At 45.1% G+C, this 17,500-nt stretch overlaps 1 protein-coding gene across 1 annotated transcript in view; it reads left to right on the top strand.

The window, feature by feature from the left end:
- Positions 1–17,500, top strand: part of Kif6 (kinesin family member 6) — a 317,253-nt gene that overhangs the window by 89,249 nt on the left and 210,504 nt on the right. The window contains exon 7 of the mRNA XM_028882504.2: positions 11,323–11,529. Within this exon, the coding sequence (XP_028738337.1) occupies positions 11,323–11,529 (207 nt within the window). The remainder of the gene's footprint in view (positions 1–11,322; positions 11,530–17,500) is intronic.

Raw genomic sequence — 17,500 nt, 5'->3', positions numbered from 1 at the left:
GTCATCAGTGTTCCTGCGAGGATTCAAAGCAATTTACAATTTTAGAACACAAATCCATCTGAACAATAATCACAGAAAAATGTACCTTTCAGAAAGTAAACTGGACTCAAAAGAAGAAAGATGAGGTGGTAGGTAATTGGGCTGGGTTAATTGTTGTCATTGAAGACACACTTAGCTCTGCTTCTTCAGGCAGACTATAAAAACAAGGGGCATATTTGGACATCTGGGGTTATATACATTTTTGTTCAGAGAGCATGCTCACCAGGGCAGTGAATTGTAGGTAGAATGTGTGGATGTTTTGAAGTGTCCGTGTGACAAGAAGGGTCGTGTCTTGCCTGTAACTTTGAAAAACAACACAAAAACATTATTTCTACTCGTCAGTCCTGTTGTGATATCTGAGAGCTTATTAACCTTAGCTGAAGGTATCAGCCAGGACCCAACCCTCTGAGGATCAGAATAGGGCGTTCAGGGAGGGGGGTCATTTGATTGCAAGGAGCATAGGAATTCTGGGAAGTCTGACAGGATAGTGGTGCAGCCCAGCAATGGCCAGCTACTGGACCACTGTAGCAGGTGGACAGCACTGGATGGAGACGCTGGCAGAAGGTCTGTGGTCATGAGATGGGGAATACCAGGGAATTTCTCCGTCTGCCTTCCCTACTGGACGCCATCTCCAAGGACGCTTACAAACTGCTGCCTTTCGAGCTCAGCTTCTCAGTGATGCAGGAGAAAGGAAGAAGAAATGAATGAGATGAATAGGTCAGCTTCTCTCTCAGTGATACAGGAGAAAGGAAGAAATGAATGAGACGAAGAGGTCTAGCTGTTGTCTTGTTACATCTGTTTCTTTGAGGATCTGAGGTGTAGCCTTGACACATTGCTCATCAAGAATTCAGGAAAACTGGTCAAGGTGGGCGCTTAGCACACAGGAACTGTTCATTGTCAGTTGTCGTGAGACCGACCTGGGTCTGTTCCATGCTCTGTGTCTGAGCTGAGCATCTTCTTAGGGGTCTTATGCGTCACCACAAATACATTTCAGTGACTGATTTGATTGTGTTTCTGATCAGCGTTTGGCACTTGGCCATTTCTAACAGCAACAGATCTTCATGGCCAAAAAGACATGGAGAGTGTTTGCAATGGAGAGACCGTTGTTAGATGACGAAATGGAGTGCTGGAACCCGGCCATCCGCCCTTCTGGAGAGCTCACTTCAGCTTCCCTGGGTGACTCTGCCCTCCAACTCATGACTCTTTCCTGCCTCAATGTCCAGTTTGACAGACTTGCTTTAGCAAGAACAAAATCGTGTGAGCATCCCTCAGAATTCTAGTTCCTCCTCTGCCCTAGCTGTCTGCTCACAGAAAAGGGAGAGATGTTCTCAGCTCGCCTGCCATCTTTAGGAAGATAGATTGTGTGAAATGTTTATGCCAAAGGTTTGAACCAAGTGCTCCACTCCTTGAGAAATCTATTAACACTTTTACCGTGATATTATTATTATTATTTCAGATATGTAGATAGACTTGGACATGTTTAAGGCAGACTGAATTTTAAAGGGAAGAGGAAAAAATAACTGAATTTAAACAATAAAAATGACTACAATAGAAAACCAAGAAGAGTCACCTCGTCTTTGCAGCTACTCCAGCTGTGATTCCCGTCATCGTCGTGTATCTACAAACAAAACAAAAGGCACGAGGGGACTTTTGAGGTGATGTGTCTGCCATTGTCCAGAGAGCAAACCTTGCTAGGAGGCAGTGTGATGGCCACTCAGGGTGATAAGCGGTGTTGATAACTGACCAGGACTCCTTTCAGAACTACTGTGCTGGAGCTGGGGAGACAGCTCAGTCAGGAAAGTGCTTATAAAGTGCTTGCTAAGCCAGCATGGGGATCCGAGTTCAAATCCCCAACACTCACATAACATCTGCGCTCATTGTTCCTATAATCCCACCCTGGGGATGCAGGGGTGGAAGTGACCCCGGGGCTTGCTGGCTAGTGAGGCTAGCCAGATTAGTGAGCTCTAACCAGTGGGAGACCCTGTCTCAAAAATACCATGGAATATAGTCAAGGATTGACTGCTGGCTGCCACGGGCAGGTGCACATCTGTGTGTGCAAACTTGAATCCCCATGTGTAACACACACACACACACACACACACACACACACACATACACACATACACACACACACATGCACACACACGCTGTTTTTAAAGGTACTGTGTGATACCCCTACCCCAGTCTGTTGTTCCTACCTCTATTTCTCAACTTTGATTTTCACTGCATTTGACTTTGTTTGGCTTGTCAGACACAGAGAAAGGACCCAGAGGGAAGTAGTCTTCTGACCTCTGACCTCCCACAGGGGAAATTTCCACAGGACCATCACCATCACCGATTCTGACATTCAGGTTTCTTAAAAGTGTTAAGTCCCCCGATAGATTGTCGACAGTGTGAAAATCCTATCTGTGTCACACTGATTCCAGACTTGCTAGGAGAGCCTATAATAAAAACCTCAGGCCATTCTTATCAGGAAGAGAATCGTGATTGCTAAAACCTCCTCATGCTGCAGATTGTGCTGAAGCTTTTTATTTTACTTTTAAATAAAATTGCTGTACCTTCTCCATTTTCCTCCTTCACAAAGCTACTTAGAGAATATGCTAGATAAGAAAAAGACCCAGGACCCTACAACTGAGGAACTACTTCTCATTATTTCTTCTGAAAACCAGGTATATTATAAAGAGAAATAAAGTTTACACTGATTAATTCCAGTGGAGAGAGATCCAGTTGGAAACACTTTTCTACAATGTGGCTGGCGGTTTGAATGAAAATGTCTGCCTCCCACCCCACCAGAGGCTCGCGTTTGAACCCTGCGTCCTTGGCTGGTGGTGACATTTGGGGAAATTGAGGAGGCAGGGCCTTAAGTCACTAGGGGCAAGGTTTGAGAGTGTGGAGCTGCCCTACCTGCAGTTTGTTCTCGCACTGTGTGTGTGTGTGTGTGTGTGTGTGTGTGTGTGTGTGTGTGTTTCGTGCTTATGGGTCAGAATATGAGCTCTCAGGTTCCTTTAAGCCTGCCGCCGCCGCCGCCGCCGCCGCAGCCACCGCTGCTGATGGTCATGGTATTGGTCATGGCATGTTATCACAGCGACAGAAAAGTAACTGATACAGATGTGTTCTGGAACAACCCCACCAAACGGCATGACAAATGTGTATGGAATCAGGCTAAGCCGCTCGGCCTGGTGTCTCAGGCACTTCAGTACATCAAGAACATTGGGAACCTCCTAACCCAGTCCTCTTCATATGGGAAGAACTAGATAAGATATTGTTTAATGGGGGGGTCAGGGTTAGAAAATAGTTAAGGGTGGGGTTCCACCTATGGGCCTAGATAGCAGACAAGCAGGAAGCCCCCATGGGGTTATAAAGGGTTTTCAGGACATGCGAGAGGAAATGAACTAAGGAGGGAATGGATGAGGATCCCATTCTAGAAGGCACTGCCAAACAAAAACTGGAGTGAGAAGCTGGATTCTGTCTTGTGTGGATGTTCTTAGTGACTTTGCTTTGGGGACTCATGGGCAAACCACAGGTTCAGTCTAAAAGAGACTCCTAGTCTTAGATTAGTGGAAAGTCTTGCTGAGATATTTCACTGTATAATAGCAGAGTGGTTTAAGATTAAAACAAACAATAAAAGATTAGGGGTACAGAAATGGTATAAAGAATGTGTTATCACAATAAGTCAACATTCAAAAAGGTCTAAAAGTTTTAAAATGTGTTGCAAAGATGTAGAGTCATTGATGGCTGGGCTAACTATCTGCGATTATTTTTGGAGGGACTAAATATAGATCACTATTAGGAAAGTTGTAATAGTGCCACACGTGAGCACAGAGGGACACATTTCACTTAGCGGGTTGCTGCTCAGGCTAGCAGCAGAGCCCAGTACTGCCCACAGGTGCTAGCTTTGGAAGCTTACAGAGCACAACGTTTCCAGGGAGATGGAGGCTTTCTCCTACACTCAGAGAAAAGCCAGGGATGCCAGGCAAGAGAAAGACCAGGCAGGCTACAAACAAGGAGCCCACGGACCTTCCACGAGCCTGGCTGCCCATGTTCTCCCACCAGGTGTCTCGGGTGAGCCTGGATATGCAGCTAAGGATTTACCGTTTGTCCTGCCTGGGGGTTGGCCTTGCTTTGCTCTGGTTCTTCCTGAGTATTCTCCCTTTCCTCTCAATTGGGACAGGGATGTTTGCTCTACTTAGTGTAAGCCGACATGACATTTAAACATATTTTGTAGGAGTTTATATGTAAGGATGGCCTTGCATCTCAGGGGAGGCTTCAGACGTGAGTATGTGGGCAGTCCTGAAACTGTAGGACTTTAGCTAAGGCATTCTGTTTGTATGCAGGACAGTTGTTCCACTGTGATGGCTAGTCTTGATTCACAGCCTGATCGGATTTAGAACCACATAGGAGATTAGAAAAGCATGTCCTCCGCATGTCTGTGAGGAAGACTATCCTGGAGGTGGACAGCAACACACAGCAGGCTGGGGGCCCGGATGGAGCAAAAGTGGGTGGAGGCAAGCCCATGAGGATAGATCCAACCCCCGTGTCCATCTTTTGCTTCTTGGTAGGCGTTGGAATGTGCAGTCTCTGCCACATGCCTGTTATGATAGTCTGCTTTGTCTCAGACCCAAAGTGATGGGTCCAGCTGACGCTGGACTAAAACTTCTGGAACCATCAGCCCAAATCATAATTCTTCCATTTAAATTGTTTTCTCAAGTATCTGACACAGTAAAAAAAAAAAGTCATAGGTCTTATTTTTGCAGGAATATAAACAGGAGTGGAAGGAAGGTATGTAGTAGCACTTGATCCAAAGCCAGGTGGAAAACACCCACACCTGTTAGCTAACGGGACAGAGAGTACAGAGGTCTTTATCGAATATGTGGCTCTCCTGATCCTAAAGCTCCTACTAATTGTTTGGATGAAAGTATATGTTTTTGTTTGTAGAAAGCACAAAATTGAAAGAAAGAAAATGAACCTATAGATTATAATGCTGGATCATATGCAGTCACCAAACTGTGTGTGTTAATGTGTGTTATGTTTGTGTATGTGTACTATTTTGGAGTGTATTTGTGTGTATGTGTATATTGTTGTGCATGTGTGTATTTGTGTGTGTGTTTGTGTATATTTGTGCATATGTGTGTAATTGTGTCTCTGTGTATTTGTATGTGCATGTGTGTATGTGTGTTTCCAAAGCATGGGCCAGGGATGTAGCATAATAATACTTCATGTGCTATTCCTTGGCAGAACTAGATCTAGACAGGCCTGATTTCAGGAAGCAATACCCAGTATCCTCTGCTGAGGCTAGACCATACATCTCCCTGGGTGTATAGATGTTGCCCTCTTCATGGCCTCCAGGGAGATTACTAAGTCTGTGGCTTTACCACAGTTAAAGGATTCAGAGTGCTGCACTTGAAAAGGTTTGAACAAGTTGGTCCTTCAATGAAAAGAGAGATTTGGTCTTAGGAAGTATCCTGCTTTAATGCAGGAATGTGGATAGGGTAAATGCAATCAAACATGCTAAAATATTGTTCTGTGGAGAATAGTGGGTAAGACAGGAGGAGACTAGGAGAGAGTGCAAGTCGGGTAAGAGGTGAGTGCTAATTGGTGAGTGGTGGAGATGGAGAAAAGAGTTCAAGTTCTAGAGAAGCAGAGTGGGTCGGCCATCCATCCGTGGAACACAGAGTGGGTCGGCCGTCCATCCGTGGAACACAGAGTGGATCGGCCGTCCATCCGTGGAACACAGAGTGAATCGGCCGTCCATCCGTGGAATGCAGAGTGGATCGGCCGTCCATCCGTGGAACACAGAGTGGATTGGCTGTCCATCCGTGGAACACAGAGTGGGTCGGCCGTCCATCCGTGGAACGCAGAGTGGATCGGCCGTCCATCCGTGGAACGCAGAGTAGATCGGCCGTCCATCCATGAAAGCAGAGGGAGGGAAAGAAACGGGATGGTTTGGAGAGACATTGTGTTCAAAATACTGGCAAGCATGGACTGGGGAGCTGGTCCGGTATAACATGCTTGCTGCACAATTACACAGATATGAGTTGATCCAAAGCAGGCAGAAGGTATATGGCTATGATCCCAGTGCTGGGAAGGCAGAGACAGGAGGATCCCTGGGACACCTAATCAGTGAACTCCAGGTTGAGTGAGAGACTCTGTCTCAAAACACAGTACAGAAAGTATCTTGGTTACTTGTTTCTTGCTGTGGTGAAACACCTTGACCAAGACAACTTATACAAGAAAGCATTCAAATGGGCTTATAGTTCAGAGGGCTAGAGTCAACGATGGCAGAGCAGAGGCGTGGAGGCAGGGATAGCTGAGAGTTCATGTTATGATCTGTAAGCAGAAGGCCGAGAGGACTGCCTAAGTCTTTTGAAACCTTGACACCTGCCCCCAATGACAAGTCTCTTTGAACAAGGCCATGCCCCCAATCCTTCCCAAACAGCTTCACCAACTGGGCATCAAGTACTCAGATACATGAGCCTATGGGTACTGTTCTCACTAAGAGCAATTAAGGAACAATATTCAAGGTTGACCCCAACATACAAAGATCACCTCAGTGTTATTTCTTGGGAGCATCCATCTTGTTCTGTTTTGTAGTTTTGCCTGAGGCAGAGTCTCCCATTGAACTAGAGCTAGCTGGGTAACTTATGCTGACTGGCCAGTAAGCCCTGGGATTTCTCTGTCTTTACCTCCCAAGTACTGAAACTGTAAATGTGCACTGCTGTGTCTTGCCTTTTATGTGGGTGCTGGGGGATAAAACTCAGGTCTTCCTGCTTACATGGTGAACCAGTTCATTTTAACTGTCAGCTTGACACAACCTCGAATTACTAGGGAAGAGAGTCTTAGTGAGAGATTGTGCAAATCAGATTAGCCTCTGTGTGTGTGTGTGTGTGTGTGTGTGTGTGTGTGTGTGTGTGTGGTGTGTCCCAGTGTCCAGATTGTTCATTGATATCGGAAGGCCCAGCCCACTGTGGGTGACACCATTCTCTTGGGTCCTGAGCGGTGTAGGAGCGGAGAGAGGTAGCTGAGAGCAAGCAAGCCAACCACCGGGTGTGAATGTCTTCCTCTGTTCTTGACTGGATGTGACTGGCTGCACCAGTCCCTAACGCTGGGACTTCTCTAACACGGAATTAGCTGAGGAAGCCCCTTCCTCCCTCTGTGGCTGTTGTCCAGGGTGTTTGTTACAGCGGTAGAAAGGAAACCCGAACACGTGGCCATGCTTTCCCCCGAGCCACCACCTTGCCCAGACTACTTCCTCTGCTAGACACTCTGCCGCCTCTTCCTTACCTCAGGTTTGCTCCCATTTCACACACCTGGGCTCTCATTTCTGACTAGATTACAAGTTCCTCGGGGTCCACGGCCAGGTCTCATTTCCGCTATTCTCTGTGCCACCTAGCGTAGCTATCTACAAAGACTGACACAAAACGCAAACGCTCTCTTCATGCAGATGATTAATCATCCTGAGAATTTTTCCAAAGGCACAGGCGAGTGCCAAGAACACATTTGCTTAAAACATGTGCTCAGTTTTGAATTGAATCTGCCTAAATGGTGCCATCTGTTCTCAGGCAATTTCAGAAACATTCAAATACATTTTTTTTTTTTTTTTTACCTTTAAAAGGACAAGGGAATGGCCATGCCCACGAGGCATAGAGACTTCACTAAAGGCAGCAGACATGGGCACATCCAATGACACAGCACCACATGAGGAACATTGTCTGAGGTCTAAGGAAAATTTATCTAAGAGGACACCAACAGCTACATCATGTAGAGAGTATTTATGAGACATTGCAGAACTCGGCCATGGATTCCTACAACATATTACTGTGCCTAATTGCAAGCTCCAGAAATGTGCTTTTTTGTGTGTGAATCTCTTACTCCTTTGAAATGGGCACATGCTTCCAATTCCCATTAAAGGCCTCAGCTTTGTTGCTGTTTCAGCAACAGCAGCTTGGAAGGCAGAAGCAGCTGTTGACATCCCTTTGTGTGATTTTTTTTTCACATCACCTGTTAACTGACTTCTGGTTCAAGCCATAGAATTTATCGTCACACAACAATGAAGTGAAACCTGTGTTTAGGTTCCACAAATAACTTCAGCCACTTCCAGATCACCTCCAGTCAGGCTCTATATTTGAGTCTGTGGTTTTACACGCACGGCTATTTGCTGACCCACTTCAGCAGGAAAGAAAAGAGAGGAGAAATCACAAGCTGCCTGGATTTGGGTCTAGTTACTGTGGAAAGAAGTGATGGGCAAACTCTCGGCCTGTTTAACCCACTCACTGCACTGGGGGCTCTGAACCTACGGCCAGCATTTTGACATCTGTGTATTTTGCTAGTTCGTGTAAATCAACCATGGTGTGTACCGAGAATTTATATAGACAGAAAGAATTTCTGATTGAAAACACATCAACGTGTGTTCCTCCATCTGTGTGCACGGGTATCCAGACTGGAATTTCTTTGGTTCAGATCTGAATGGCTCTTAATTCATTCACATGAATATTTGTCTGGAACATTCTGGTTTTTTTTTTATTGATAGCACAATGCTACTGACTCATTGCTTGCATTTTTTACATCATATTAATTCTTTTCCTAGAGAAAATAGAAACCCCCAAAAGTATAGAGAATGGCACTACCAGTTCCCGATGATTTCACTAATCAGAAGTTGCTTCTGGTGATTTTGAATAAAAGCAGCAGCATTAATCCAGTCCCTGATAGAGTCCTTGTGTCCTGTGAACGCTCAGGAGCCAGGTCCCCATCCACATCTCTCTTGACGTTCTTGTCTTCCCAGCCCCCATTGTAATGACCCTGCAAGCTCTTCTTCCAGCATTCTAGGGCATTTCTAGCCCAGAGTTTACAACTCCTGCACATTCCTGCCCCCCAAAATGCTTTCACTTTCAAAGGCCTAAGGACCACAATCAGGTTTACGTACCAATGCCCGCACTTCTCAGAACCAATTTTCTATCTGTTGCTGTAATCAAATACTCAGCAAAAGCAGCTCATGGGAGAAAGAGGCTACTCGAGCTCACAGTTCTAAACTCAATCCATCATGGCAGGAGAGTCATGGGAGCGGGAGCTCAAGGCAGCTGCATACAGGAGTTGGGAGGAATGCATGCTTGTCGATGCCTGACTTGTCTTACACAGTCCAGGATCCCTTGCCTGGGAAATGATCCTGCCCACAGCTGGCTTTTCCCACGCCTATTAATGTCATGACAATAATTCCCCACAGCCCTGTCCAGGTGATTCTAGACTGTCAAGTTGACAGCTGATACTATGAGTCCCTTTGTTGGCCATTCTCTTCCATCTTTGTAGAAGGCCACCACCATCATTAATTCTCTGTCGCCTCCTGACTCATGACTTCCTGTTTTAATAGCATAAGGTATAGTTTCATAAATAGTTGAGAGAGCCAGTATTACGATTAGGTAAACTCCATCACAGCATTCATATCATTCTTAACTTTTTATTTTTCCTCCACCTTCTATTTTATAAATGTATCATCGTTTATGACAAATTTTTCTGAGGGCCACTACATTTCAACTTCTCCTAGTTCATCTCCTCTGTCACAGTTGGCCATTTGGGTTATACATCGGCACCAATTTCTTGTCATCTTGGGACACTGCATCTGCTGTTCTAATTTATGTATCTCCTGGTACACCTTCTCATAACTTCTCTCTAGGAAATGCATATAGTGTTTTATTACTATGTTGTAGGGATTTTGCATTTGCAGTATTATAACATATTGCTAAATTTCTTTTTAAAATCTCTTAATTTGTATTCCCCTCAGCAGTTTGTGAAAACTTCCATGTCTTTGTGTCTCCACCAGCCCTTATTTTCTTACCTTCGTTTTGTATTGCCGCAGCCTGGTGGGCATGGAATAATTATCTTCATAGTTCTAAGGTTGACACTCAGGGTTTATAACTTTGAGCAGGTTTTCTAATGCTCATTAAGTGTTTTTCTGATTTCTTTGAGTTATCTAGTTCCCTTTCTCATTTATCCTGAGTTTTTTTTTTCTTGTTGATATTTTAAAGTATTAATTATCACTTTGGAAGGATTACAATATGCTCATGTATTTCTTGTCTTGGTGTCAAAATTGTGTTTGTTATATATAAGCATTTAGTCCATTCTGTTATTTATTTGTATGCACAGTATCAAAAGTGATCCTCAGTTTATTTTGTTTTACTGTGTGTTTCTGTGGTATGAACAAGCACATTCATGTGTATGTGGTGAATGCATGCGTGCATGTATGTACGTATGCATTCATGTGTGAAGGTGTGTTCATGTGTGTATGTATATATGCATTCATATGTGAGGTGTGCTCACCTGCGTGTTTGTGTGTGTGTGTGTGTGTGTGTGTGTATGTGTGTATGTATTCATATGTGAGATATGTGAGGTGTGCTCACCTGCATGTGCATGTGTGTGTGTGTGTGTGTGTGTGTGTGTGTGTGTATGTGTATGCATTCATATGTGAGGTGTGCTCACCTGTGTGTGCATGTGTAGGAACCAGAGGTCACCATCATATGTCTTCCTCTATCAGTGTTCTTATATAATAAATCTCTATAATTTCATTGTCTTTTTTGCCCTTCTGAATAATTATGTTTCCTGATAAATTCTTATTAGGCTATTAGAACTTAAATGATTTCACATTTTGATCTTGCAAACCCAGTAAACTTTTTTATCTATCCTTTTCCTCATGTGTTTGTGTCTGTGTGCATGTGCGTGTGTGTGTGCCTGTGTGTGTGTGTGTGTGTGTGTATGTGTGTGTGTGTGTGTTGTCTTGTGCATGTGCATTTGGTAGCCAGCTGTTAACACTGGGTCTCTTTCTCAATCCTCTCTCCTATCTATCTTTTGAGACAGGTTCTCTCTCTCTCACTTATGTGTTAAACTCTACAGCCAGTGAACTCCTGGAGATCGACCTGTCTCTGCCCCACCTAACCCCATGCTAGCATTATGGATGTACACAACCTTGCCAGGCTTTTCCACATAGGCTCTGGGAATCCAAGCTCAGGTCTCATGTTCGCACTGTAGGTCTTTACCAATTGAGCCACTGCCCTGTCCCCCAAAGACTCCATGTTTATCCCAGTAGGGTGCTTTTGTCTCCTTCTGAACAGCCCATCCACATTTGATACCAGTCACCCCGCAGGTAACACCATGCTGAAGAGACCAGACATTGAGGTGTTCTTCCGTGAATGTTGGCTTCATGGGCACACAATACAATCTAAAATCTAAAAATCTTTTGATATTCTTGGAGGGTTCTCAAGTCAAATTATTATATTTTTGCAATTTCTTCTTTTCTAGACTCCTATGAACCAAGCTTCAACCCGATCACACTGTATTTTCACTGTTCACTTGACCAGCAAGGAGCCAGGATCTGCTACCGTCCGACATGCTAAGCTCCATTTGGTTGACCTGGCTGGGTCAGAGCGTGTGGCAAAGACTGGAGTCGGAGGTCTGCTTCTGACAGAGGCCAAGTACATCAACTTGTCACTGCACTACCTGGAGCAGGTAAAGTGGGTGGAGCGAGGTCTGTTGCACCTACGTGTGCTGCATGTCCAGATGGCAGACATTCTAGTCTCTGTTGGCTTGTGTTTTAATTATGGTGAAATATGCATAGCAGCATTTATCTTTTTCATAGTTTTAAAAACAGACTCGTGTGTGTGTGTGTGTGTGTGTGTGTGTGTGTGTGTGTGTGTAGAGAGAGTCCAAAAGAGGCCATTGGATCCCCCTGAAGCTGGAATTACACATGGTTGTGAACTGCCAAATATGGGAGTTTGGAACTGAACTGTGGTCCTCCTCAAGAGCAGTACATGCTCTGAACAGTTGAGCCGTGTCTCTGGTCCCAGTTTTTGATCATTTTTTTAAAGTGGAGAGTTCAATGGCATGAAGTACATTCCCAAATAATATGCAACCAGTCATTATCCATTCCTAGAATTCTTCATAATCCCAACCCAAAGCTCTGAACCTATGGAATACGAACATTCCTTGTACCTTTTTCTCTTTAGCCTCTTGGTCTCTCTGACTTTGCCTACTCCAGATGCCTCAGGTGGAATCACTCCATGTGTGTCCTTTGATAGCTTCTTGGTAGAGATACATAATGATTCCATGGTCCCTCCACATGGTAGCATGTAACACAGTTCCATTCCCTCTTGAGATTTGAGCGCATGCATACATGCAAGCCCCTCCAATTTGTTTCTGCACTGATCCCTTCAAAGTCAGTGGGCTGCATCTGTCCCTGGGCTATTGTGAGCAGCACTCCTGTGAACATCCACAGATCTACTAGTGTTTTGTAGGTGGGAAGTGTTAACCTCTCCATTTTACAGATTGCAAACATCATCCCAAGGTCACTCACCTAGTAACAGGGTGAAGATTTGATCTCAGCACACAATCCTTTTTGTTACTTTGGAAAGAGGGCCGGGGGTACTGCTGCCTTTTTATCTATATTGTAAAATGAGTGCTGGACGTGAATCCAGCTGCAAGTGGTTCCTACTGCCTGCTTTGTTTGTTGCTTCCCCAGCTCAGAGGTCAGAGGTCACCTGTGGTGATATTTTATTTGTGCTAAAATGTGGTTATACTTTATTTGTATGTTAATAAATAAAGTTTGCCTGGAGATCAGAGGAAATAGCAAGCCGTTTTAAGTAAACACAAAAGTCAGGCAGTGGTAGCATGCGCCCTTAATTCGATCATATGGCAGGCAGGGTCTCTGTGTGTTCAAGGCCACACTAGGGAACAGAGTGTGGTGACACACGCCTTTAATCCCAGTACCAACCATAGAGACCTGGAGGTCTGTACAGACAGACAGTGATAAGGAAGTGAAGTAGCTGGGCTAAGAGCCAATGAGAGGGCAGAACAGCAAGGCATATAAAGGCGTGGGTAGACAGGAAGTAGCTCACTTTTGGGAGCTGCAGAGTTGGTGAGGTAAGGTTGGCTGGTGGCTTTCCCTATTTCCCTGTTCTAAGGCTATATTTGGCTCCGTGTTTATTATTTAATAAGACCATTTAGAAATTTGTCTAGAGTCACCCCTGAGAATATAACTCAGAGATGAGCAGTATTTTGCCAGCTTCTGGTAACTTCATCTGGTCAGTGTTTTCCTGCTATGGTGGGTCTCTTAGCCTTGGCTTGTCTTGAGCCCTCCCCCCCACTCCCTCCTGACCACCACCCAACCCACTAGCCGCTCTACTTGTAACTTTTGAATCTGACTCTGAGAGCAAAGAAAACTCACCCAAATTTAGCTAAGATGAATCTTCTACCCCATCTGTAAAATGAATGGATTGGATGGAGGATTTTCTGTGTTCCTTTCTTGTTCTTGAATGTTGAGCCTAAAAGATCGAGGGTAACAATGACAATAAAAAGTCTCCTTTCTTTAGTGCCTAAGGAAACCTTTTGAGATTAGTGTCTTGATGCTTCTGAATAGTCGCATGGCTGAAGAGGCCATGCCAGAGGAACCCACCTGAATGAGAGGACATGATTAGCTGCAATCCTGAGAACCTTGCAGCCTTAGATGAGGGCCTGCAGGCAATGGCCATTTCAGTGCTTCTGACAAGAATCATCAGCTCTAAGCGCTTCCGCTCAAATATTCCACACCACTTATACTGATGGAGCTTTTCGCTTAATAGGACATTTACTGGAACAATGATATATGCCCATAATGGGCTGTATTCAAATTGCCTTATTTCAAAGAAATGTGTCTATGTGTTCAGATGGCGGCATGGTTTTAATTCCCATTGTGTCCATCTGTTCATACAAAATTACATTCTTCAGCTGAATCAAACTTTCTACCAATTGTAATCACTCAGGAGAAACATTCTGCTCCACATCCAGTTCCTTCTCTTTCCACACAATCTCCTCAAATTCCTGATTGTCACTAGAATTATTCCACTCCTCACACCTCTTCACTTTACAGTCCTCGTGAACATTCATGATGCCTCTGCGGCCCTTCTTTTCTCATTAATTACTTGTCTAGCAGACATTGATGATGATCTTATGAGGGTCAGCTTTGTCAGCTTGACCCAGCTGGGAGTCACCTGGGAAGAAAGGCTCAAGGAAGGATGGTCTATATTGGGTTGTTCCATGGACATGTCTGTTGGGGATTGTCTTCATTAATTTCATTAATCTGGGGTGACCTAGCCCATTGTGGGTAGCACCATTCCCTAGGCAAGGAGTCTTGGACTATATGAAGTGGAGAAATTAAACTGAGCACGAGCAAGCATGAGTTCATTCATTTCCCTCTGCGCTTGACTATGGATACTCAGCAACTGAGTACACGCTCTTTCGTTTCTCTCTGCTCTTGACTATAGACGTTAAGTGACCAGCTATTTGAAGTTTCTACCTTGACTTCCCCCAATGGCAGACTGTAATCTGGAATTACAAACTAAAATAAGCTTTTTCTCCCCCAAGTTGCTTTGTTTCAGGATATTTTGTCACAGGAACTGAAGTGAGAGTAAGGCAGGTCTATATGGTGCTCAGGGGTATGGAAAGAGCCCTACCCCAAGGCTTGCTGGTCTGAACCAGGGGCCATCACCATGAGAACATGGCTGCACCTCAGGTGGGAACTGTGAGAAGCAAGGAAAAGGGCGAGGAAAACTGGGCTGAGACTGAGGGAGCATGAGTCAATGATGCCTCTGAAATGGAGAATGAGTGGGCGGGAGCAAGGCAAGGGTGGGGTAGAGCAGGTCAGGTCCTAGGAGCCCTGAGCACATCAGCAACTCGCCTCAGCCCAGAGGACCACTCACTCCGGGCTAAATGTCATTCATGTGTCACTGGCCCTCAACAGTATGTTCCCTTTCCACCCACCACATCAGGACAGCTGTTAGCTATTTTCTCTTAGACCCAAGTGCCTTCGCAGGCAAGGAGGAGGCTTGGCATAAGGTCAAGGTCACGGGGAGAAAAGATACTAGCAAGAGAGGGAAGGAAAACAGGGTATGGGAGGCTGCAGACATGGCCACGGACTGTAGGGTTAGGCAGGCTGGGAAGAGCTGCTGGTGAGCAGGTGGGGGGGCAGAAGAGAATTACATTCAGAAAGAAAGAGAGAGAACCAGAACACTCACAACAGTAAGAGCAATGAAAAGAGAGAGGGATACATAATGAAATCGTACAACTCATGGACATTTATGGCCAAATTATCTCTATGTATATTTTATGATGTGGCTAAAGTGACTGGGAGTGTAAAACAACTTGGTGTAACTAGCTCATCCATCCACTCAGTAGATAGCGATCGAGTCTCCACTGAAGCTGTGGGTTGTGCTGGGCAATGGGTAGATTCCTGCCTGAGAACAAGCTGTGTATCATGGAACCAGCAAAGCATAGGAACCTGTTTTCTTGATTTCCGTTTCTGTGATGAGCACCGTGATCAAAAGCAACTTAGGGGAAGAAAAGGTGTGTTTTAACTTCCAGGTTACAGCTCATCATTGAGAAGGAACAGGAAGAAGAAATCACAAAGGAACTCTGCTTGCCGGCTCACTCACAGCCCCAGTCTTAGCTCAGGAGCACCTGGCCAGGGTGTGGTGCCGTCCACAGTGGGCTGGGCCCTCCTACACTAATTACCAGTCAAGACAGCCCCCCTCCCCAGATATATGCACAGGCCAATCTGATCTGGGCAAACCCTGAGTGGAGACTCTCTCCTCAGGTGACTCTAGGCTGTGTCAGGTTGACAGCTGAAGCTAACTAGGATAGAACTAATACCTACATATAGCCAGACAAACACCATAACGGACTCCATATAAGTGGTGATAGTTAATCACTCCCTTTCTCTATGAGTTTCAATATAAAAGACAGGTGTAGAAAAGGGACTAGTCTGCTCAGCTGCTGTGCATTGATTGACTTGCATTGGTTTAGAAATTTCTCACAGAATTATAGTTGTCCTGCTGGTCATATGGAGAGCCCTCACACCTGCTAGAACTCAGCCAGCCTGAGTTCACTGACTCTACATTTTTAAGTGATTAATATTCAGTGTGCCAGAATATTGTTGGTTTTGGAGTTCTCTTTATGCATGCAGCACTTTTTCCAAAGCGTTTCCTCAAAAACACTTTAAGCCACAATAACAGGGTACCCCTTAGCCCCAGAGCCCGAGTTCGTATGAGGAGAAGGAGAGACAGCACATGTACCCGTGCTAACCGGAAGCCTCCACAAGTGCCCTGGGGGTGACCTGAGGTCTCCATCAGCCCAGACAGCAAGCGAGAAACCGCGGGGAACTAGTGTTTACTCCCCAGCCCTTCAGAAATCAACTGGGGTTGCAGTCAGCCATCAGTCAGTCTCACAGCCCACGTGGCTCCCGCCCAGTGAGTTTCGGTCACACTGTGCTCAAGAGTCAAGGTGCTGGGCCGGTTCCAGTCATCGCTGCTCCCAGTCTTGGCTGCTTTTCCAACGATATTTTTCTGTACTCTTCTGAGGTCTTTAAAAGAAAATCTCCCTTGGAGGCTGTAGAGACAGCTCAGTGGTTAAGAGCGCTTGCTGCTCTTGTAGAAGACCAGAGTTCAGTTTCCAGCACCCAGGTCAGGTAGCTGAGAGCTGCCTGCAAATATGGCTCCGGGGTGTCTGATGCCTTCTTCTGACTCCCATGGACACCTGCATGTATGTGCACACACCACACACACACACACACACACACACACACACACACACACGCACAGAGAGAGAGAGAGAGAGAGAGAGAGAGAGAGAGAGAGAGAGAGAGACACACACACACACACTAACACAAATATACATAGATAAATAAAAATAAAATAAAGCCTTTTAAAAATAAGAAAAAAGCAAACCTCTTAATCCATCAAGTAGCTGAATTTTGGTTACCAGCAGTTTCTAGGTCTTGACGGTATCACTAAGTATGGGACGAAGTTCCATTCTCCTTACTAATAGAATACTGTAAGGAGTATTTTGCCATTGTATTTACACGTGGAATTCAGAGTAGGAGTAAACATTACAAAACAAACACACAACAATAACAAAAATTCCAAGGGGGCTGAAAGATTGCTCAGTAATCAGAAACACACACTGCTCTTCTGAGGACCTGAGTTCAGTTCCCAGCACGTGGGTCAGGCAGCTCACAACCTCCTCTAACTCTGTGTGCAGGGTCCAATGCCTCTGGCCTCCATGGATACTTGCACTCCAATACATATACCACACACACACACACACACACACACACACACACGGACACACACGGACACACACGGACATGCACACCACACACACACACATACCACACACACACACACCACACACACACACACACACACACACACACACACACGGACACACACATACACACACACATACACACACACACACACACACACACACACACACGGACATGCACAGGATTAAAAATTTAATACAGGCATCCTAGGGTCCCCCCCTGCTATATAGCCTCCCTGGTTCTGTGGGTTGCAGTCTGATTGTTCTTTGCTTTATATCTAGTATCCACTTATGAGTGAGTACATACCATGTTTGTCCTCCTGGGTTTGGGTTATCTCACTCAGGA

The sequence above is a fragment of the Peromyscus leucopus genome, chromosome 16_21 (assembly GCF_004664715.2).
Source record: "Peromyscus leucopus breed LL Stock chromosome 16_21, UCI_PerLeu_2.1, whole genome shotgun sequence".
Classification (NCBI taxonomy): domain Eukaryota; kingdom Metazoa; phylum Chordata; class Mammalia; order Rodentia; family Cricetidae; genus Peromyscus; species Peromyscus leucopus.
This window is presented reverse-complemented; position numbering and strand designations above follow the sequence as displayed.